Source organism: Dermacentor andersoni, chromosome 7 (genome assembly GCF_023375885.2).
Source record: "Dermacentor andersoni chromosome 7, qqDerAnde1_hic_scaffold, whole genome shotgun sequence".
Taxonomy (NCBI): Eukaryota; Metazoa; Arthropoda; class Arachnida; order Ixodida; family Ixodidae; genus Dermacentor; species Dermacentor andersoni.
Window position 1 is genome coordinate 2118440 of NC_092820.1, and position 24040 is coordinate 2142479.

The following is a 24040-nucleotide window of genomic DNA, read 5'->3' on the forward strand; positions in this document are numbered from 1 at the left end:
ACTTGTTTGAGCTGCTTCACTGCAGTAAGTGACAGAATCTTTTATCGTAAATGATAGAGAGGGACTTGCGCTATTATGATGTGGGGTGCTGTACAGATGGAATAGATGGCATCATGAGAGGCTTTCAATGCAATTCAAGTAGTATGGTGAGTTGGGCGTTTCTGCCTTGTACGTGACCAAAATACCAATAGCGGGGTGAGATGGGCTCACAGAGTTTTGTTATTCTCAGCATGTCACAGATGCTTATTTCAGGTAAGCCTCACAAGATTCCATAGTGCCATGTTGTGTAACAAGATTTTTTTATATCTGGAATTATGTAGTTAGAAAGAACCTGATGGGCTCAGTGTATACCGATTGTCATTGATCGTCAACTTGCCCTCCCTAAAGCTGCATTGATACGGCTTATTTAGCTTTCTAGAAAGTGTAGGAGATGATGTGATTTATCATTTTCTCGAAGACTTTGCATAGACAGCTACAGTAAGTATCACAGACCTGTTGCTAGCTGCCAAAGATGGATCCTAATCTTGCTCCTTGAGAAGAGGAATTACAATGGCTTTCTTTTTTATGCAGAACAAAGATGCCTGAAATGACAGATTTTGTTTTATAATTTAAAGAATCATTAGTGTTTCAGGATGCAAGTGTTTTAATATCTTGTGTATGTATAATTCCATCAAGTGCCAGGGGCAGACTTATTACAGAAATTTAAGGAGGCTTTAAACTCAGAATGATAATAGCTATAATGTGGAGCATATTTGAAGTTTACTTGTTTTCGTTCAGCAATTTCACATAAAAGAATCTTAATAATGTGCATCACTATAGGAAATAGGTTCGAAATGTGAAGCTCCCACCCTCCCCAGGTGCATTCTTTGCCTGACCTCGTAATGTGTTCCCTTAATTGATAATTGGCCAATGGCAAAGCATGGGTTTGCTTCTGTTTAAGCCTTCCAAGCTCAACAAGCAACCACGACTGGGTCACCGTACCTTTCATTATACGTTATCTTGAATACATATTCAAGGTCTTCGGGACCGGCCCAGTTTACTATTACTCTTTCAAGGATCCGCTCAATTTACTCGAGGATAAGCACGAGGACGCGGCTAATCCCGGGAACGCAAGAAAAGAAAGCTTCTGTTTAGAATCGAGCACAATTGATGCGGCCGCATCGGTTTCTCCGCGATCCGAGTCAGTAATATTTGCGCAGCTATGATGACATTAAGACGCACGGCGCTGCAGGAAAAGGGGTGTCAAAACTGGTTCACTGGTTGCTTCGATCTCGAAAACGAATCGTGGTGACCGACTTTTGTGGTAGACAGCTAGCAAAGAACTCGTATGGGCCCGACCCTTTGAGGAAACGTTCGAGTGACAGTGCGAAGACTGCAGTTTCACGCATCTGTCACACTGTATATAAATCCATATTGCGGCGTTCGGAGATTGCTGTAAACACAGCGTGTGGCGACGTAAACGTGGGCATGTACGCTTGCAGCGCTTGTCGTCTGCTGCTCCAGAGAGGAAACGGGGGAGAAGCGTGCGTGTGCTTGCGGCCCCACCACATTCCTCGGGCGACGCACGAGACGCTCAAAAAAATTGCTTTCCATCTCTGCAGGCACCTGATAGATAGCATAATATTTTTCTGCCTCGTAATATTGAAAGCTGACTATTATTATAGAGAAACGCATGACAGTATAGTTGAAATCATTTTGCGTTGATGTCTTTAATCAAAATGTGTACATTAATGAACGCATAAGACAACTTTCTTTCATATCTTTGCAAGTTAAACGCGTTGTTTAGTAAGATTTGATATATTTCAATTGTTTTTAGTTTAATTTATTAAAGTGACGTCACTTCCGTGCGTTGCAGGAGTCGATTCTGTGTGGAGTCGTCTGGGGAACACCGCGTTGCACGAGACGCTGCCAAAAAAAATTGCGCTTATTACGGTGCCCCTAGCGGGAGATATTGAAACTAACTCGGGAATCCCTTAAGATGTTCTACTATGCTTGTTTAATAGCAGCGGCGCGCGGTCGATTTTTTTGCCTTCTGTGGCCATTTCTTGAACTTGAGAGTGTACGTGAACTCGTGCAGCACGACGTCAAATCAAAACAAGTGCCGAAGTGCAGATGGCGCTAGCTGCACTGGCAAATCGAGTGCTAGAGTGCTGCACCCCATGAACTAGTAGAAAGTGCAACCAAATCGAGGAGACGTACGTCTTGTCGGTGCCACTTCGAGTGTCACCAAAGAGACGCTTTTAGAGGTTAGCATTTTTATATCATTTCCAATTACATAATTAAAGGCACACAATGTCGAAGAGCGTCAAAAAGCTGAAATCAATGAAGAAAGTAGTGGAGAAGGTGATGCACACCACGCCTCTGAAGCTTTACGTGCCTGCTTGCATGGCCATGCCGGGTCCGCCGCTCGGTCCTCAACTCGGCCAACGAGGTATAAACATTGCGCATTTCTGCAAGGAGTTCAACGAGAGGACCAAGGACATCAAAGAAGGATTGCCCATTCCCTGCAAGGTGGGTCTAGAGGCAACAAGCGATGCTCTGCAGCTTCCGCTGCATCTGTGCAGCTGCTAAATGTGACCCTGTGCTGTGATTTCGGTTCACGTGAAAGAACAAAATTTAGCAATCAACTACGACACACCTTAGCCTCGCGACGCGAAAGATAATTGAGCAGCGCTGTTTAACTGGCGAGGCTTATAGCGCGTGAATAAAGGACAAAAGAAAGACGTGACACACAGGCGCCTGTGTGTGTCACGTCTTCCTTTTGTCATTGACCTTTTCACGCGCTATACGCCTCACGATGTCTTACCAACAAGCCCACAACACTGCATTACAGTTTAACTGGTGACGAGCAGCATTGAGCTACGCCAGGTAGACGTTAGTTTCTGTGTTCTGGATAAGCGGAATGGCGGTGCAGATCATGGCTCGTTTGCTTGAATTTTCTCACCGGAGGTGACCATCTTGGGCAACGTGCACGTCTTGTAGCCAGCCGGCGATTTCGGCAGCTAATCGCGAGATAGCCCTTGTAGCGTCGTACACGAAGCCGGCTGACGGAGGGGCCTAGTGTATGGGAGGACGACGCAGTGAGGTTGGCGGAGACGCTTCTTTCGGGTGAGGGGGTATAGCCAAGGTGACGTTTATTTGACTTATATAGCATTTCCAGTACAGGTTGCATCATGCCATTGGCTCTACACAAGTGGCGTGATCACACTGATTGGCCTAATGGATTCATACAAACGCACAGACATGGAGGTGACGTGCTCGTTCCATCATGCGGACATTGCAGATAACAGGGTTAGCGAGTGCTACTTATAAAACCAGAGGACAAGACAGCACGACACAACGTCGTCCTCCGCTCGGAGAATTATTAATTCCTTATACAAACTGAGGTACAGTTCCACTGTATAGTTCTTCATAAAGAACTATACAATGGAAGATTTACTTTCTTTCTATAATGTACAGCATGTAAGAATGAGTTACTTCTGTTAGAATAACAAAGAGGATTATCCGGTTCTGATGCATGGAGTATAGCAGTCTGTATACACTATGTGCTATACAGACTGTTATGTATGAAGATTACCTGCATGATACGTGGTCTAAAGCGTAGCTCGTAAGTGGCTCTTCACTATATGATACTACTAATGCTGCAGACGAGCTGAAAGATTCACTTAACATATGTATACTATTCTTTCACCAGAAAAGCACAGTGTCGGACAGTGCAGAGTTTGCATCTTTCAGCCAGAACTTCACATTATGCAAAATGAAAAACCCATATGCATAGAAGAATGACAAAAGTATGACAGTAAATGTTCAATTATATGAGACTGTAAATGTAAGAAAACATTCTGCACACTCGTCAGCATGCTGAGAATGCAACAAGTAATGAAGACAGTGTAATAAATAAACTGCAACTCAGCAATATTTACACTGCACACATCACACATGTCCACTGTGGCTACACTGCGAGGCCTCAAAGCAGTAGAGCCACAGGAGACGGCACAGGCTGTATGAGTCTTATGTCAAATAGTCTCGAAGCCAAGCCAGAGGTTTTCGCATCCTCTTTGGCCGACTTGCCTCCGGATCGACCGCAGTACGTTGAGAGTTGACTACAAGTAGCTGAATTTGATGTCCCGCTCCCACCATTTCCCTCCCCCATGTTGGAAGATTGTGCAGCCCCGTTAGACTGTACATCACCTTGTGCTGAGGAGGGTTGCCCAGGAAGCTCCTTCTTAAGTCCGAAATGACCGTTCTGGGGAACATCCAACAGACATGGGATCACTCTGAATCAAGAAGTGCTTCTGCCTGTGTGGAATCCGACTGAACAGAATGCCTGTCACCCTGTTCACTGTCGACAGACCGCCTAGCTGACTGCTTACCTGTAGTGGAGGTATTGAAATGACCATTTAGGTCGGCGTAAGAGTAAGTAATCTCTATCTGGTGCCAGCTCATAGCTATCTGTTGCAGGATATATAGAATTGGGAATGCATGTCAGCTTTGATGTGTTCCATTTACATCCATCAATAAACAGAAATGTATACTTACTGTATTTGAATGACCTTATTCACCTTTTGTCTACTTTCATCGGAGTCAATTTGGCCCCACTACATTCCTCCACATACAGCTGAGTGTGTTCCTGCTTTTAGTCCACCTTTCGTCTCACTTCTGTAAGAGCCTTCTTGCAGACCACTATGAGTGGCTCAATGACATTGCTCTTGAGTCGGCATAGCTTGCTGGCGACCTGCTGCCAAAGAGCAAGGGGTAGCCGCCGCAGCTTGGTGGACACTGGCACGATACCTAGGCGCTGCTTGCTCCGGCGGATGTACTAGTCCTTAACAAGCCCAAGTTCACCATCAAAGAGATGTTCGCATCCCAGAGGTGCACCTGCAGGAAGGTGTAAACATAAATGTGTCGCCAATCGACATGTTAAAGGGACACTAGATCGAAACAGTAAATCAGTTTAGACTATGAAGCATTGTTTGAGAACCCTGCAGGCAGTCATTTAAAAAAAAATAGTTTGATTATTAGATGAAAAAATGAAGGTCCAAGTATCAGTATTTAAATTTCGCGCTGAAACCCCAGCGCTGGTACATCAACGTGACGTCAGGGATTCCAAAGTATGCTTTCGCATTTGGGCCACGTTGGCTGCATGAAAGTTCCCGAAACTTGCCATGCTTAATATTTGGTTCCTTTAGAACACAATGTAGTCAATCTGTACTGCTATCTATAATTAGTAGGCCCTAGAAGATGCCATCAAAATCCAAGACGTCACAGCCCCCAGGTGCAGGAACTTAAGTAGGCGTCGCCACCCGTATTTCGTTCTTGCACTTTTTCTGGCTTACCAAACGTCTTATCGTTGTAAGAGTGGTGTTTTTGGTGTTGTAGAACGGTAATTTACTGATGCAGAAGAAATCAATTTTCACTTTAGTGTCCCTTTAAAGTAGTGCCGTCGATCTAAAGCACTAGTTAGATAGCGTTGAGGCCCAAAAGAAGTTCCTTGGTGTCGAACATCCATTTGAAAACCACCATCTCAATGCGTTGTTTGGAGAAGTTCTGAAGTTGGACCAAAGTTTTCGAAAGTTGATACTTCTGGTCGAAGAATTTCTTGAAGTCCTCCTTTGTCACGAGAGAGACGGTAGCTCCCGTATCCACTAGAAGCTGCATGTGTATGTCTTGGCCAATGGCTATCGGAATGCTAAGGCCCTTGTGCTTGAAAGTGAAGTGTTCACGGAGAGAATCGATGCCATTTGGATGGTTTCTGCTTGCACTGGAGCATCATTTGAACTGGCAATGAGCCTTGTTTCCTCTTCAGGCAAATAGTACCCAGGTGTCGCTTGATGCAACAGAAGTTGCAACTTTTCTTCCTGGCCAGACAATTTCTGGCAGATGCCAATTGTCCAAAGCTGCCACACCAGTAACATGGATAGATTTGATCTGTAGAGCTTGCATCCCTGGTTCAACCGCCATCCTGCTGGTGCATAGGCCGGTGTGCGAGCCAACGTGGCCATCTTGAGTACGCTGCCCCATCCTGTCAGGCAGGAGACCATGGTTTTCTTGACCTTGCCGCGGTGTCATCCAACCACCATCTTGCGCCGCCTCCGATGCACTGAACGCTTTCAGCATCGCCACATGCTTGGCGCTGAACGCTCTCAGTGTTGCCCAATGCTTGGTCAGCTTTCTGCATCGCTTCCAACTCTCAGCAGATTTCTTCAGCTTTGTCCAAGGTCAGATGTTCGCCGTAAGATAGTAGCTCGTTATGAGCATAAGGGTGACTCCATCAATTATTTGATCTCGGATGTGGTCGTCATACGTAGTGCCGAATTTGCACGCAAGCTATTTCTCCTTGAGGGCCGTCACGTATTCCATGGAACAGTCGCCCGACAGTTGCTTTCGGCTTGTGCACAGGTCTCTTCAAGATATTTCTAGTTTCCGATAAGAGCCTGTCCAAGAGTTTCAGTAGCTTCTTGTACTTATCGTAGCCACGGCCTCCATTGTTGACGTACTGGGCGTCTGAGCCGCATTTTGCCCCCCCGTTGCAGCTGTAGTTGCTGCTCTTCAGCTTGCTCTTCACCCACCATGTATTTCCACTGGCCTTCCCTGCCCAAGATGCTGATGAGTGCGGACGCTTGCCCTCCCGTCTGCTCCAGCCTGGTAGGTCAAGGAATGGAGGAAGGGTTGAAAAGAGAGACGCCATACTTGAGCATTGCAAGCAGAAGTAGGACTAGGGAAGCCAAAGGAAGAAGGCAACATGACTTCGCCAAAGATGACCGTAGATTATGAAAGAAGGCCTAGGCCGACGCCACCTGAAGCATTCGGAGAAGCTCTGGAGTCGTCCCAGGAAGTAGCAGAAAAGTGACGTAAATAAATGTCACGACATTTGAAGCACGGCAGGCTCATTTAAGTTTTCATCGCCATTCTGTAGCATTGCACCCGAAGCTGGCCGACGGAGGAGGCCTAGCATCTGGGAGGATGACGCAGTGAGGTGGGCGGAGATGCTTCTTCTGGGCGAGAGGGTCTGCCACTGTGGTGTTTATTTTACTTATACAGTGAAACCTCACTGAGCATGTGTTGGTGGGCTAGTTGGTTAAGCATGATTACAAAGACGGCACCGAATAAAACAACAGACGAAGAAAGGGAACACGAGACAGCACGTAGGCGCACTAACAACTGAGTGTTTTATTTCTTGAGTAATATATAGCTGCTGTCAAGGATCAAAACAAGAAGAAGAAACAGGGCAGTCATCTGCATCGCACAAAGAAGCCACGATACAGAATAACTTCTAAGTGTCGCTCTCAAGATACACCAGTTCCTTGGTCGAAAGAGAAACTGAGGCTTCACTGATACAATCAATACCACGCTTTTTGATCTCAAGCACTTCCAATATCTCCCTTGTCAGTTGATGATCAGCTCTGTTCAGAACACTGGTTCTATCAAAATCTGGGATGCACTTGTGAGCCTTACAATGCGCACTTATATGACCGGAGAGCTGGTTTTCCATCTTATATCTATGCTCATGCAATCTGTCATTCAGACATCTGCCCGTTTGGCCTACATATGATGAACCACATGACAAGGGAACCGAATAAACTACTTTCTTTACACATCTGACATGTTTCTGCCCATGTTTTTTTGCGCACACCTGTTTGATTTCCTGATTTCCTGCGCTCACTTTGGCACACATCAAACCAAGACGTTTCGGAGCTTGAAATATAACACGAACACCAGCTCGTTTACCTACTTTTTTGAGATTGTGAGATATGCCGTGAACATATTGAATAATGGCACACCTGGTTTCAGAAGGGCCTTCTCATCCCTGGTTTACAACACTAGGTTGCTTGAGCTGATTGAGCATTTTTTCCGCAACAGATATGATCACATGGTGAGAATAACTTGCCCCATTGAGGTGGCTGACCTGACAATGAAAGCTGCTTTGCAGCCTATGGACGCATGACTTGTTAAGTGCATTGGTTAAACATGATTGAATGATGCCTCGTTTTATTACTTTTGAATGAGCTGAATGGTAGGAGAGGATGGGTTTGCTAGTCCTTGGCTTGAACTGCCAGCATACATGACACGATGAAAAAATGAACTCTAAATCTAAATATCTTAAACAGTTATCAGCCGGAAGCTCATGGGTCAGGGTTAGAGGATGCAAGGCTGTTTTAAACTCTGTCAATACTAATGATGACTGGGTCTCCAATTCTGGACTGTCACATTCTAAAAACCCTAAAAAATCATAGACAAATCTAAAGATCTGCATAACATTTGTCCGCGATATGCACTGCTTTAACAGGTTGTCTTTTGAAGCTAAAAACCCTGACCCATGAGCTTCCGGCTGATAACTGTCTAAGATATTTAGATTTATAGTTCATTTTTCCTTCGTGTCATGTATGCTGGCAGTTCAAGCCAAGGGCTAGCAAACCCATCCTCTCCTACCATTCAGCTCATTCAAAAGTAATAAAACGAGGCATCATTCAATCATGTTTAACCAATGCACTTAACAAGTCATGCGTCCATAGGCTGCAAAGCAGCTTTCATTGTCAGGTCAGCCGCCTCAATGGGGCAAGTTATCCTCACCATGTGATAACATCTGTTGCGGAAAAAATGCTCTAACAGCTCAAGCAACCTAGCGTTGTAAACCAGGGACAAGCAGGCCCTTCTGAAACCAGGTGTGCCATTATTCCATATGTTCACGGCATATCTCACAATCTCAAAAAAGTAGGTAAACGAGCTGGTGTTCGTGTCATATTTTCCGCTCCGAAACGTCTTGGTTTGATGTGTGCCAAAGTGAACGCAGGAAATCGGGAAAACAAACAGGTGTGCGCAAAAAAACATGGGCAGAAACATGTCGGATGTGTAAAGAAAGTAGTTTATTTGGTTCCCTTGTCGTGTGGTTCATCATATGTAGGCCAAACGGGCAGATGTCTGAATGACAGATTGCATGAGCATAGATATAAGATGGAAAACCAGCTCTCCGGTCATATAAGTGCGCATTGTAAGGTTCACAAGTGCATCCCAGATTTTGATAGAACCAGTGTTCTGAACAGAGCTGATCATCAATTGACAAGGGAGATATTGGAAGCGCTTGAGATCAAAAAGCGTGGTGTTGATTGTATCAGTGAAGCCTCAGTTTCTCTTTCGACAAAGGAACTGGCGTATCTTGAAAGCGACACTTACAAGTTATTCTGTATCTTGGCTTCTTCGTGCAATGCAGATGACTGCCCTGTTTCTCCTTGTTGTTTTGATCCTTGACAGCAGCTATATATTACTATGTCAAGAAATAAAACACCCAGTTGTTAGTGCGCCTACGTGCTGTCTCGTGTTCCCTTTCTTCGTGTGTTGTTTTATTCGGCACAGTCTTCGTAGTTAGTGAAACCTCATTAAACCGTAGTTGGCCGGAGCTTGGAAAAACTACGTACTAAACGGTAGTACTGCTTAACTGAAATAGCATGAAATCACGCCCTTACCTGTCAGAAACGGAAGAGAGAGTGTGATGAAAGGGGAAAAAACATGCAGTATTTACTTACTTCGCGCGACAAAAGTGTTATTTTCGTTTGATGCCGCAGCGGCATAGCAGCGACGACTCTTCTCAGCAAACCCTCGCATTGCAGATTCCTTGTTAGCTTTGCATATTCTCCGTGCGCGGGCGCAGTAGTATTGCAGAAGTTGCGGGGCATCTTTTCATTGCGGGGTGCTGTTCTCATCGCGACGATTGCATTTGTGAGGCTGACGTAACGCGCAGCTTCTGCCTCTGTCGGGCCTGAATCGCCCTTGCTGTCGGGTTTCCATGTCATCCTTATCACTGTCGCTGGGCGCCACTTCAGCAAAACAGACAACGATGGCGAAAAGTCGAACCTCGCAGCCGACATCTCTCTGCGGTCGCAGCAGCGCTGCCGAGCAACTTCACATTCCAAATGCCACACACCGTAGTCAACAGGGGCGCGATCGGAGATCTTTGTTCGATACGCGTTCTGTTCAGTTGCTGCAACGCCACAAAGTGGCAGTATGCAAAATTTCTGAGAACGGGACAGAGAGAGCAGCCAATCGGCAAGCAGTGAACTCCCCGGAAGTTTACTTTCCTCGTTTGTCGTCTGCTTTCAGACAGTATACTACAAAACGAAATGTTTCTCATCTTCTACTGAATGAAATCTTTATCTAAATTTTGTCTTCTCAAGCTTAAACACGTTTTCAAATAGTAGTAAGTGTGAATGCTACAATTTATAACTATTAGTTTCTCTGCATCCTCCCTAGGTAGTGTCGCGCACAGCGAGAACAAAGAAAGAAAAAAGAAACGACGGGAGAAGTGGCGCACTATCAAGAGACAGCAACATTCCAGTGGCTTGCTGGCACAGATGATGGGGTCGACTTCGCCGTACAACCAACGCACTATTTGTTTCGAGAAACGAAATCAATGCTGGAATTCGCTTTCTGCCATTTCTTCAAACGCGTTTTGCAAAGCCACCCGCTCTCCTTCCTCCTCGAGCAACGCCAGCGCAAACACCGAAGTTCCCAACGCAAGCGCCATTTTTCTCGAAATAAACTATCGATTGGATCCGAACGTGCTAATCAGCTGCCAATCCAATCCACCAAACGCGCCATGCGAAGCCGGTCTTGTAACGAGCAAACTCCCGCCGTGTTCGGCGCCTAGCAGACGAAATGCTCGGTGGGAGGATGATTGACAGGAGCGTGTTGTCATTTTGACGTCGCCAAAAACGTGGCCATGCCCTGCGGCTGGTGACGTCGGCGCGGAGTAGGCCAATCGCTCGTGCCGGTAACCGAATGAAGGCGCCGAACAACCATCTCCGATCACACCCCAGTAGACCCATGTTGCGTGCCAGTGCCGACTTCTTCGTGTCACGTTCGACAGCACAAACAATGTCTCATTTTTCTTCTATGCTGATCACCCGGCGTCTTTTTTATCTGAGCTTCATCATGATGCGAGTCCTCGCTTACATGACGCCAAACGCTCTCTGGGATGGCACCGAAATAATGTTGATGTGGCTTCACGTGCAAATGCACAGGGTGCTTGGAGGCCATTGTTCAGATCTCTGAGGCTTGTTCTGCCGGGCCACCCGATGGAGATGAAGCACCGCCGTGTTTGGGCACCGAAAAGTGGAAACACTATGTGTTAACTGATACATACGTAATAAGCTGGTACGGTTTATGCGGGTACAAAACACAATATGTTCAATGGCCGCTGAGTCGAGAATTTGGCATTACTACTTTTAAAACGAAATACTGTTTTAGTGGGTACGGTTTAACGAGGTTTTACTGTATGGCATTTCAAGGACAGGTTGCATCATGCCATTGGTTGTGACACAAGTGGCGTGATCACACTTGATTGGTTGTGAAACACAACTATTTGACCTTATAACTGATCTTCATCAAGCTGTTCATGATTCCATAAAAATCAATGCCATACTTATTGACTTCAAGAAAGCATTTGATAAAGTACCATTCTCGCTTAATGATGAACCTTAGCCGGCTTAACGTACATGGTCAAATTGTTAATTGGATCTCAGGTTTTTTAACCAATGGCTACCCACTTGTTCCTGTAACTGATCAGTTTTCCGCTTTAGCACAGGTTAAACCTGGCGTTCCTCATCTCGTTCCTCACCAATCTTAATTTACAAAAATGGCATCAGTAACACCCTGACCTCAATAGTTCAGTTGTTTGCAGATGAGAAGAATTATCACCTCTGAAGATACTAATATTTTACAAAACAAAATTTCACTTTAGTGTGAGCAAGGGCAAATGGAAATAAATGTTTCTAAAACAAAAACAATGACATTTACCAGAGCCAGTAACGTTCATTTAAGTTCATATTTTATGAACAACATGTGCATAGAGAATGTGTCTATGTTACAATACTTGGGCGTCCATTTAACTTCAAACCTCACATGGTATGATCACATTGATGAAATAATTTCGAAAGCAAATAAAACACTTGGATTCATTAGGTGAAATTTGTATTTAGCAAATCAGTCAACTAAACTATTAGTTTACACAGCTCTAGTTCGTTCAAAGATTGAACACACTTCCATAATCTGGAATCCAAATCAGACATACCTAATAAACAAGCTTGAATCTTTACAAAATAAAGCAGTACATTTCATTACTAAAACCTACTCCAGAACATCCGCATCACGGCTATCAAAGAGTCCCTCCAATTACCCTCTCTAGAAAAACAATGACTGCTAGCTCTGCCTTCCAACTTCCACAGATTGTACCATACCCCATCATCCTTTGCAGCATCCCATATCAAACCCCCGCAAAGAATTTTCCCTCTCGTCCAACCCTTCAAAGTGCCTCCCATGTTTGCACGTAAGAATCTCCTTCGACAATCGCCACTCTTTCTTGCTATTTATCACTGGAACAAGCTGCCAAAGAAATTGCTTCTATACATGATCATGACTCATTTGTAAGCCATTTGAACCGCAGTTCTACGCATGTCAAGTAAAAACAGAATTTTGTGTTTTCGACGCATTGTAAGTGCATTTACATGCTTTGTGCCAAGTATTTCTTTTTTCCGTCATGTATGCATTTTTCTTTTTTTTTTCTTGTGGTATTCGGTGATCTATACTATGCTGTTCTATATTGCCTTTCCCTCAAATTGTGTTTGAAATATCTTGGTAACCTCCCCTCTCCCCCCCCCCTATGTAATGCCCGTGAGGGCCTTTACGGTATCTGAATAAAAAATACAAAAGCACAGTCATTGCAGATAGGAATGGTAGCGAGTGCTACTTATGACACTAGAGTACAGCATGACACAACAGTCCTAACCACATCGTCTTTGCCTAGGCATGTTCTGTGGTTGGGTTGCACTAACTCTGGGGAAAAGAAGTCTACTCTTAGCTGTAGGAGGGCCATCGCGTTGCTCAGGAGCAGATGGCTAAGGAAGATCAGTGAAAGATTTGTACTGAAAATGCGGTAGCAGGCCCTGTAAAGGCCCAAGTAATTTTACATGGGCCGATTATAATTCCAAGCAAGGAGGCAGGTTCGAGCGGTATGGACAGTGCTCACTGTTCACAGGAAGTCATCAAATGCATGTTTCAAATTGGCACAGCCTTGGCGCAATTAAACTTGCTGTATGTAGCATTTTCTATGGTTGTAGTTGTCGCTTAAACTGAATTCTGCTGCTCTGTGACCAAAAAGTCACCTTGCACAGCACTTGGAAAAATGTTACACGTGTTGTTAGAGATGTTCTTTTTTTTTTAACATAAGGTCTTTTTCATGCCTCACGGAATTTTAATTCAAGAATTTTTCTTTTCATGCTACTATGTACTCATGTACATCGTGTTTCTTGCCTGGTTTATACAAGGCTTGATGTACATGAGTACATCGTGTTTCTTGCCTGGTTTATACAAGGCTTGATGTGATCTCATCTTGCCATCCACTGTGTAGTCATTGTGAGCATTTCAATAAATTTCAGGGTGTCTACCAACCAGGAAAATCGGGAATTCTCAGGGATTTTGAATAGTCTGAAAATACTCTGGGAAAACTCGAAGCATTTTTGCTTCTATGAGGAAAAATTTGCTGTAATTTTATCGAAAGGGAACGAAGGTCGCGATAACGCTAGCTAGCTCCAGTAAAACAGAGAGGAATCGTAACGAATCATCATTGATGCCGTGTCGACGGCTGGAGGAGTTGCCATTGTACAGTCAACGACCGACTTCCGGACGTCCGACGGCTTCGCGGCACCTGAAACGTCTGAAATTTTGAAATAAGAACATCTGAAATTTTGGACACAAGAACCTTTCGCTGTCCAATTGACCGGACTTTTTGCCGTGACTGCCGGTCCGAAACGGCATTAGTCAAAGCCACCACCTTCGATTTTGAGTATCTCGCCGCCTCGGACCGGCACTCTCACGCAGATACGCTGGCAGCCGTAGCCACCACCGCAGCAACGCCTGGCGTAGCTGCTTCGACGTACGCTATTAAGTTTCTTGCCGTTTGGTGCCGTGTTTTTTACTGAGATGATTCGCTGCTGTCAGCAATGACACGGACTCCGCCTTTCTGATCCTGGCGATTGGCTTCGGAGCTCGGAAAGCACGGCGCGTTGCATAATGCCGGCTCCTGGCAGTCAGCTTTGCATCAGTACAGAAAGTTACGCAGTGAAGCATAACAAGCGTAGGAAGGGGGCAATTGTCACTGGCCACAGTACATATTCCTTAAAAGGAAGCTGAAAGCTTTTCCAGAAAAAATGAGTGAAGAGCAGTACGTCGTGGTTTTCAACCCTCTGAATTCGAATATCGCATCGAAATTGAGCGAAAGAAAGCTCAAACCTATTTTATTTCGACGAAAAGTGCAGCAGCGGACACGCCCAGCTCGCGCACCTCGTTTCCGCCTGTGATTGGTCGGGCGCCTCGTGACGTCAACAATGGTATTCATCCCGACCGGGTGCTGCCGCTACACACAAAGCACGGTGCAAGGTAGCTTGGTGCTATTTTGCTGAAACGGTCATGGAAAATTTCGAGAGCTTGCGTTTCTCTGAGGAGTTCGGCGTTAAGTCCAAACTCCACGAGAGCGATTTTGTGCGCGACGGTGACGGGCGACGGCTTCGAGCGACGAAACGGGCCGTCGCTTGAACAGATCGCTCGGTGTTGTCGCTCGATCGCTCGTTTCTAGAAATCTATAACTCGTCGCTCTTTGCCCGGAAGTGCCATGAGCGACTAGGCAATAGTGCGAAGCCGGAACTGGATGTACATAACTTAATACTACTGTTTGTCGCACAGAACGAGCAAACTATTGAATTTTACACGTGCAAGAATAAGAACCTAGTGCAAGTTCTTCCGAAATATTTTATGCTCCTTTTTCAGTAAAATACATCAACTTAAATTGATAAAGCATGCGTCATGCTAGTTTCGGCGCGTATATTGCTGCCTTCATACCGGGAAGTCGTCGCTCAAAGCCGTCGCTCGCGTGGGGTTCGGCTTGCAGGCGACGAGTGAACGCGACAGCCATCGCCTCGCTTGTCGCTCTGTCGCTGTCGCGTGCAAGATCACTTGTAAGGGGTTTATACCTTACTCCCTACATGTACGAGCCGATTGCGAAGAGCCGGCCTCTCCAAGAAGCAAACAATGCTGGTGCAAGCACTGCTTTTCACGCGATCAAAGGCGAAGTGTTAGCATCTCCTTGTGTGGGAAATGTTCTTTGGCGAGTATGTTTTTTGCTAAGCTGCATTCAGCCTTCCAGTGAGCACATTTCTGGGAAACAACTGTAGTGTTATGTCCCTGTATGCCTCCTTGTAGAACGTAAGCGGTGATGCGATCTTCGGCATTTGTGCGCTGCCCCAAAGCTGTCGACAATCTACACAGACGGTTTAAACGCAGGAAAAGTTTACCGGCTGTTGTAGCACATGTATAGTATAGAACCTTCATCAGCGCGCCATCCGCACGTTACTCGTAAACGGTGAATTCCGTCGGCTACGTGAGATGTTCGGTTTCTCTATGTGCACGAGAGAAGGGGGAGCGCAGCGTCCTGGCGTGAGCAGGCTTTCCAACACATGCAAACTTTACGCTTGCACTGCGTTATGGTAGCTGCATGCAGGCTGTTTCACAACACACGTGTGAATAGAAAATTCGCGGCGCTTGGCGATGAAACCTGCGTCAAGGGTGGGAGATAAACATGCACCTTCCGTTCAGCGTGCTAACACGAAGGAGAACCCAAGGCACGCATTATTGATAAACTCCGGTAGTAATCGTCACGGAAGTGGTTAGAGCACAACACTGTTGTTCTTGAGCGCTTGAAGTTGTTTCGCTTCACAGCAGCCTCCCACTTAGCTGAAAGTTTCTTGTCTTACAGGAACTAATGGAACATCGGAACAGCATCGCGGCCGCTGGTGTTCGTGCAAGCGTAGGCTGCACAGAACACCGGCATGATTGGCCTACAAGTTCAATTGATGCTGCGCACGTCAACTACCACTCCTATATACACACAAACAAAGGAATTTAGGGTCGAGCGAAGCAGATTAGGACGGCACGCACGCAGAAATAAGCCCGGACAGGCACTGTCGCGGAGACTGCGAAGGAACGGAACACCAGTGCCAACGTCACTACGCCGCGATTTCCGGTCTCCGCTCGCATCGTCAGCGTCAGCAGCAGCGCGCGGCGCTCGACGGGGGGCGGAGCTACAGCGCAATTTTAACCGACGATTGCGTCACTCCTAAGTGAAAAATCCCCCCCCCCCCAACATTTTACCTGCATGGTTTATAAGGTTCCCGCATCCGTATATAACCGTCTTATTGAATTCGACAGACTCTTCAGCTTCCCTTTAATTATACACGCGTGCACCCGCCATCTCCTGTCACAGTATCAGCACTGATATGCCTAATAAGTCCTTCAGAGCTTTTTTGGATGTGTCTGTGGCGATTTCGAGCCCTCAAGATCAGTAAAAGACATGCATACATTTTTTTGTCATCTTCCCTTTTCGAAATGCCCGGTTTTTCGGACATTTTCGCGGCCCCTAGGGAGTGCGAAAAATCGGGTGTCGACTGTGCAAATAACCAAGAGGATGCTTCAAATGGTCCATGGGGCAAAAATGTGGCGGAAGGACAACGAGAACAGAAAGGACCTATACATTGAGGAATGAACGGAAAAGGAAGCAAGCCGCCAGTTTTTTGAAGGAGCTTGCGCTAAAGAAACAAAGTGTTGGCTGACACTGAGATGCAGGTGTCCCTAATACAAACCAAAATAAAATCTTTATATCAGTGAAATGCAACACTGAGGCATTGTGCGGGGGCTGAGAGTATGTCAGGACAGTTGAGGTTGACTTAATTACCAGCTGTTGAGAGAGAACCTCATTTGTGGCAAAGTTCAGGCCTCACACCAATGAGCTTGCTATCAGTTGATAGAAATAGCTAATATTCCAAAATATTTCATTTGGTATGCATCACCTTCTTATTCATATTTGAGAATGTTCAACTCGATTTGCAGTGGGTTTTACCATTCTTTTCGAAGGTATTTTATTCACTGTGCAGTTTACTAACCCCTTCCTTCTGTTTTCTGTTTTGAATAAAATGAGCGCTACTCCTTACTATTTAAACTGGATTAAGTCATTTTTATTTTTTAGCATGCTTACCAGAGAGTGATAGCATTGAGCAACATGATGTGGGCCTACGTTTACATAAAACAAAGTTATGTTTCACTCAGGGGATTTTGTAAAGTCACTCAGGGAAAAATTGGAAAACTCGGGGAATTTGCAAATGTCAACTTGGTAGACACCGTGATAATGCTGGCAATATTGGCAGACATGTTGCACTCAAGGTGTATGGCTGAAACTTTGGCACTTGTTCCTTCTTTGTTAATTGTTACACAACATTCTGAAACATTACTTAAAGCACAGTGCAGTGCCAGTGACGTTTTAACAGAATTGTGCATAACTACAGACAAGGGTTGATTACAGATAAGAGAACTGTAAGTCTGACTACTGTATTTTCTCAAAGATCAGCCAAACAGGAATATAAGGCGACCCCTATACATTGAACTTGCCTAGAAATGAAGAATGACACTTCGCATATAAGTTGACCAATATTTTTTGAGAAAAACGACGAAATTTGAACATGACACACCTTTATTTATCATAAGCTGCAATAGAAGTTCCCTAGTAGATACCAAAGGCTGCATCTTCATCGGAATCTCCAGACAAGTTGTCCTCATTGGATGTGCGCTCACAGTGGGCATGATGGATACTTTTGCTAGCTTTGTTCATGAGTGTAGGTTTATTGGTCATTTTGGACAATTTAAAAAAAATGAAGGTCAACCTATATTCGAATAAATACTGAAAAAAGGACAGGTACAACAGGGAAGCACACACTGCTTTGATGTCCTCTGGTTTGATTTACTTTTTATTGTGAGAGCAATCGCACAGGCAGTGCAAGTGAGGCTCGTGCATGGAGGGCCCCGAGACATCACGGAGCATGTTTGGCTGCAAAAAAAGATGAAGCAAAGTTGATGCACCATCAGTGCTACCCTGAATAGTCCTGGATGCCAGGGCACTGTTCGGCCTTCCAGTGCTGGCATTGTGCATAGGCACACTTTAAGCATGCTGGGGTCCCTGCTATGTGTATGCAATGCTCTGAGTAGAACAAGCAGTAAATGTCGCGATACGTGATACACGTAGCACTTACTAACATCATTGGAGCCTCATTTCCTGCTATGCTACTGGTGACATTCCTCATCACGTGAGCTTTACGAGATGCCTGGTAGCTGCCAAAGCATTGTTGCTTCTACCCATCTGGAGTTGCCTTTCTTGCTGCGTTGCACCAGCATGTCGCGCTAGAAAGTTCGAGGAGACAATGCGAAACCTTGCTATGGCTGTTGGTGGTTCGCTCTTCAGGCGAAGCTGCCCAATATTTAAAATATTTGATTTAAGCTGCATTGATCCTTTGCCACATGGCGTATCATATATTGTATGCATAGAACTTCTAATGTAACATAATCGAAAAGAAAATGCTACACATTCACCAGGAATCAATGTCCTCTCAAGCAATGAAATACGTAGCGACTTTAGCACTGAAAATAATCTAGGAGTTATTTTTCCCTTAGGAAGTGCATGGTGACAGCATGTCGCAACATGCAAACAGTTTGTAAATAAACACGTTATTTTCATAATTTTCACACTTGAAATTAGCGCAATGAAAATATTGCTGTTTATTTCCTCATTATTAGCCAACTGTGATGTTTCCATCAAAAAATACATTCAGGTGATACTGTGAGGCAAGCATTAATTGCTGTGTCATATATGATATATTTCGTTTATTTATTTACACATACTGCAGCCCAATTGGGCTATCGCAGGAGTGGCCTTGTACATTGCATATAACAAAACATTCTTCTGCACAAATAAACTTCAACACCTTAGGAAACACGAGAACTTCAAAATAAAAGACACAATGAGTGTAATAAACGCAGCATGAGTCAAGTTAACTTACACAAAAATTTCTCTAAAGGCAGTGACTTAGTTTCACCTGGTAGTAAGTTCCATTTTTCAATTGTATGAGGAAAAAAAGCTATACTTAAATAAGTTAGTATGCGGTTGAAATGGTGCGAGGTTAGGTTTGTGGCTATTCCTAGTAGGCTCCTATTTATCAGGAGACAGATAGCTGTTCTTTAATGAGTAGCGTGAGGTGTTTATGAGATTATGCAACAATCTAAGGCATTCACAATCATGCTGCTCGGGCAGAGGTTGTAGATCTAGTGCAACAAGCTGAGGTGAGGGTGAGAAGTCCCAGTCATAACAGCGGTATATGAAACGAATTGCTTTTTTTTTATTACTTTATAAGGGTTTCAGATGGGGCAGCCATATTCGAGAATGGGTCGGATGAGTGATTTATATGATAGCAATTTTGTTTCACGCGGAGCTTTGCACAATGTACGATTTAGATAGCCTATTTTTTTTAGAGCTTTATTGCATGTGTATTCAATATGCCTTGACCACAACATGTTAGGTGTGAAGGTGAGGTCAAGGTATTTGTATTCAGACACCTGTTCAAGGGAAGAGCCATTAAACGAATAGTTGAACAAACAAACAAGTGCGCTTACTAAAAAGTAAAGTGACTTTTTGCAAAGTGTATATTCATTTGCCATTTGTCGCGCCACCTGCAAAATTGTGTAAAAGAATCGTCAAGTAAAAGGTGGTCAGCATTCTTGTTAATTACGTTATAGAGCACACAGTCGTCAGTGTAAAGGCAGATTTTTGTGGGCATATGATTCTGTAAATCATTCAGGTACGATAAGAACAAAAGTGGCCTCAGCACTGAACCTTGGGGAACGCAAGACATCGCATTTACTACAGATGAGTTTGAGGAATTAAATGAAACATACTAGCAATCCAGTCAACTAAAGAAGAGTTAAGTATAGCGCGAAGCTTATGGAGAAGTTTTGAGTGTGTAAGAGTGTCGAATGCCTTGGAAAAATTTATGAAAATGGCATCTATTTGATTTCCAGTGTCGAGAGCGTGTGAAATGTCCTGCGAGAATTCTACGAGCTGAGTTATTGTGCTAAACCCGTGACAAAAACCATGCTGGGCATCACTCAAAATGTTCTTATTTTCAAGAAACTACATATTATGCTTAAAGGTTACCTACCATAAATACCCGTGTATAATACGAACCCGCATATAGTACGAAGTGAAATTTTTGGGACGCAAAATGGAAAGCAAAATGTTTCATCCGGGTATAATACGAGTTAGGAAAACTCGAGGATAACATTTATTTAAATTGCACTCCGCACTTCAATCACTGTCTTCCTCAGCTGCGCTCTCTTCGGATAGTTCTTTGTCGGATATATCTTCCCAGAGCTACTCATCCTCTGTGCCATTGAGCGAGGTCGAGGTGCCACACTTCTTGAATGCGCGACGCACAAGGTGCTCTGGTATGCTGGCCCACATGTCCACAATCCACTTGCGTAGCGCGGCTGGCGAAGCCCGCTTCAGCCGCCCAGTCAGCGTCACTGCAGGCTCACCCGAGCGCATCCAATCTGTGTAACACCGCTTGATCGCGTCCTTGAATGGCTTGTTCGCGCAAACATCCAAAGGCTGCAGATGAGACATCATCACACTTGGGATGACGTCTCCGTGAATCCAGCTTCAGTGCCGGATTCATGCTACAGCCTCTTCACTGAGTCGGCCAAATGGCAACAAAATGCATCCAGCACAAGGATGGACGGGAACGACAACAGTGCGCCAGGCCGCCTGCAGTGGACGTACTTTATCCAGTCGAGCACAAGATTCTCGTTCACCCAGCCTTTCTCAAGGCATCTCATAATCACATTTTTTGGCAGCTCCTCACCTTTAGGCACTGTCTTGCACTTGAAGACGACATAGGGTGGAAGCTTGCGTCCGTCTGCCGTGCACAACAACATGACGGCAACTCGCATTTTCTCGTTGCCAGTGGATCAGACATAAACTTGTTTAGAGCCCTTTTCGTGCATGGTGGGGGGCGATGGCATGTCCAAGTAAACTGGCGTTTGTTCAACATCATTGTCGATTTGCCCGAGCTGGAAGTTCATGAACTTGCTCAAGAAAGTAACGTGGTGCTGTAAAGCCACAAGCAGCTCTTCGAACGATTCGGGCAGCTTTTGCGAAATCGAAGTTCAGCGGCATAAGGAAAAACCAGCACGGCCGATGTAGCAATAAATCCAGTGCTTGCCCGCTTTGAAGGCGGAGCTCGGTAGCCCTTTTTCTCGTGCAAGCTTCTTAGCTTTTGCCTGCATAAGCTCCACATTCACAGCTAGATGCCCGACTCGCTGCTGGCATACGAACTCTATCAGGGCGAGATCGATTTCTGGGAATGTCCCACTCTTTGGGCAGCGAAACCTTCGCATTCCACTGCACGCAAAAAGGCCTTTCTTCTGTTGACGCGATCCGCAAATGCTTCCCTTGTTGATGCCAAACTGCCTCCCGGCCGCATTATTGCCGCTGTCCTGTGCGGTTAAAATAACCTTTCTCTTGAAAGCAGCCGAGTACTGTTTTCAAGGTCCAAACATCTTGGTCCTTCAATGCGGAATAAAAAAGATGTACTTCGTGAAGCGTGGTTTACACATGTGCTGCCAAGGTGCACACTCAACAATAAAGAAACAATGCTGTAGTCACGTGGCAATAACGAAACCAAGCCATAGCCATGCTGCAATAAGGAAGCCAAGACGTAGCCACGCAGCAATAATGGAAGTCAAGCCATAGCCATGCAGCAATAACGGCACCAAAACTTCTAGCCCAAATTTCTGACTGAAATTTTTGTGTGGATCCGAATATAATACGAGGCAAAAATTTGGGACGCTAATAATAGGAAAAAAACCTCATATGCGGGTTCTTACGGTATATGTTCAAAAAGTCTACGTGATTAACACCGTAATGAAATCAGATGATAGTTTAATGGTGACTGTGTGTTGCCGGATACAAATGAAGAATTTTTGCCATTTTCCAAACTAAAGGAACTGTCGAAGTAGATAAAGGCTTCAAAAATTACAGCCAAATATAGACTACTCCAAGCAAAATATCTAACTAGAAACGTTGCTAATGCCATGAGGGCCACAGGATTTCTTTAATTTCCAAGGGCAAAATTAGATTCAAAACACCTTCGAGATACACGGTAGTATCGCCAATTGAATAATGTGAGGCATGAATAAAGGTAGGCAAGTCGAAGTTGTCAGTTGTGAATACCGATTGAAAATATTAGTTGAATGCGGTAGTGATAATTAATCGATCATTAGAAGGGACATTATCTATAACAACTGTATTTGTAGAGGCTGAGCTGGGCAAGGTTGAAGCCCAAAATTTTCTAGGGCTACTTTTTGTTAGACCTTGTAATGTAACTGAAGTAGGAGTCCTTTGATGAATTCATTTTGAGGTGAAGTTCTACCTTGGCTACGTTAAATTCGGCTATTTTAAGGGAATCAACATTTCGTTTTAAACGCCTCAACCGTGTAACGCGACGCGATAGCTGAAGTGTCTCACACAAAATCCAGGGAATATTAGGATTTTCCTTTTTTGTTTTCATAGGGACTAAGCGTTGGATGCAGCTTGCTACAATCTTTTTAAAAGAAGCCACTAAGAAGTTGATGTAATTGGATTCACTGAGACATTCAAGATCATCAAAGAATCACCTAAAAAAATCTAATTTATGCATTGTCAGCGTTTGAAAAATTGGGGAAAGTAGAATAAACAAAAGGATTGTTATGAACCGGAACGGAAAGAGATATGAGAATGGCCTTGTGGTCTGAAATACCATCTGCAACTTCACATTCAAAACCATTATCTAAAAGTGGGGACTAACAAAAACTAAGTCTAAAACTGCAGCGCCTCTTGAGTTCGATTCAACAATTTGCTTTAAACCAAAATATAATGAAAAATCTAACAGCGCTTCGCTTATTTACACATCATAGCCGGTCAGCGATAGAGATGGCCATAAAATACCGGGGGTGTTAAAATCACCAAGACAGATCAATCTTGAAGAAGACGAGATATGCTTCTGCATGAATGTCGTTAAAGCAAGCACGCTGCTGTGAACTCACCCACTGAAGAAGGCAGCTGTCGACGACGTTTTTTGGGGAAGTCACCATGCCAGACTTGCTGACGGTTGGAAAAGCCAGGATGACGTCACCGCGGATGATGGCACACAGACTATCAGCTGACGAGGCGATGAACAGGCCAGGGCTATCTTCAGCGAAGTAGATAGGGCCGTCCATGTCCCCATTAGCCGAGTTATCTGCATGCTGAAACGTAGGCAAAGAAGGGTTGCCGGTACCATTGGTATCGAGATGAAGTCTGGTCGGGCCAGGGACAGGATCGGCAAAGCAGGCCAAAAACTTCGTAAAAAGCAGGAAGCAGTTCAGCATCCCGCTAGTGCTGCTGTGAACTCGCCCATATCATGTCATGTATGATATATATGATATAACCATGTAGTTATGGGTGGTTTTGTTGAGGACAGTAGATATATATTACCTCACGAATGAGTAAATTTGGTGGCAAATTTATTGTTTGCTCAAGCTTTACTTATTCTTAGAACCATTATTGTGCGAAATATGTAATAGAATGAAAATGTCACCAGTGTTAACAATGAATATAGCACGGGGCCCGCCATGTCCAAGAGCTAATAACTATAGAAGCAACAAATAACTTTTGGAAGAGAAAGATGGTTTGCTTTCGGCTTATGCAAAACTGAAACACTTGGGAAAGCAAAATTAATATAAAGCAAATGTCTATCAATGATCTGGCCTAGGTACTAATCAGTCACCAAACTAATCAGTCACCAAACTTCAATGGAACTTTTACGAGTGAAGCTGTGAGAAATGCGCTCTTAAAGAGCCCCCCACCAGGTCTGGCCATTCTGAGCTGACAAGCGCAGAGCATACAATGCGTGCCAGCGATCGTGTTTGCAAAGAATTACATAGCTACATGCCGCGAAAAGGCCTGAAATTTCAATCTGAATGTTGTTTCCCTCTTCACTCGCGGCGAATCCGTCTGGAGAGGGACGGTGACGTAATCGTGCTCCTGCGCCTACGTAATCGTGTCCGCAGTGTGACGTCGCTCGTGGCGACATGTGACATC

General features: G+C 44.7%; 1 protein-coding gene across 1 annotated transcript in view; it reads left to right on the top strand.

Moving 5' to 3' along the window:
• The first annotated feature begins 2121 nt into the window (after positions 1 to 2121).
• Positions 2122 to 24040, top strand: part of mRpL11 (mitochondrial ribosomal protein L11) — an 86332-nt gene continuing 64413 nt past the window's right edge. The window contains exon 1 of the mRNA XM_050182511.3: positions 2122 to 2511. Coding sequence (XP_050038468.1) covers positions 2293 to 2511 — 219 coding nt within the window. The 5' untranslated portion in view covers positions 2122 to 2292. The remainder of the gene's footprint in view (positions 2512 to 24040) is intronic.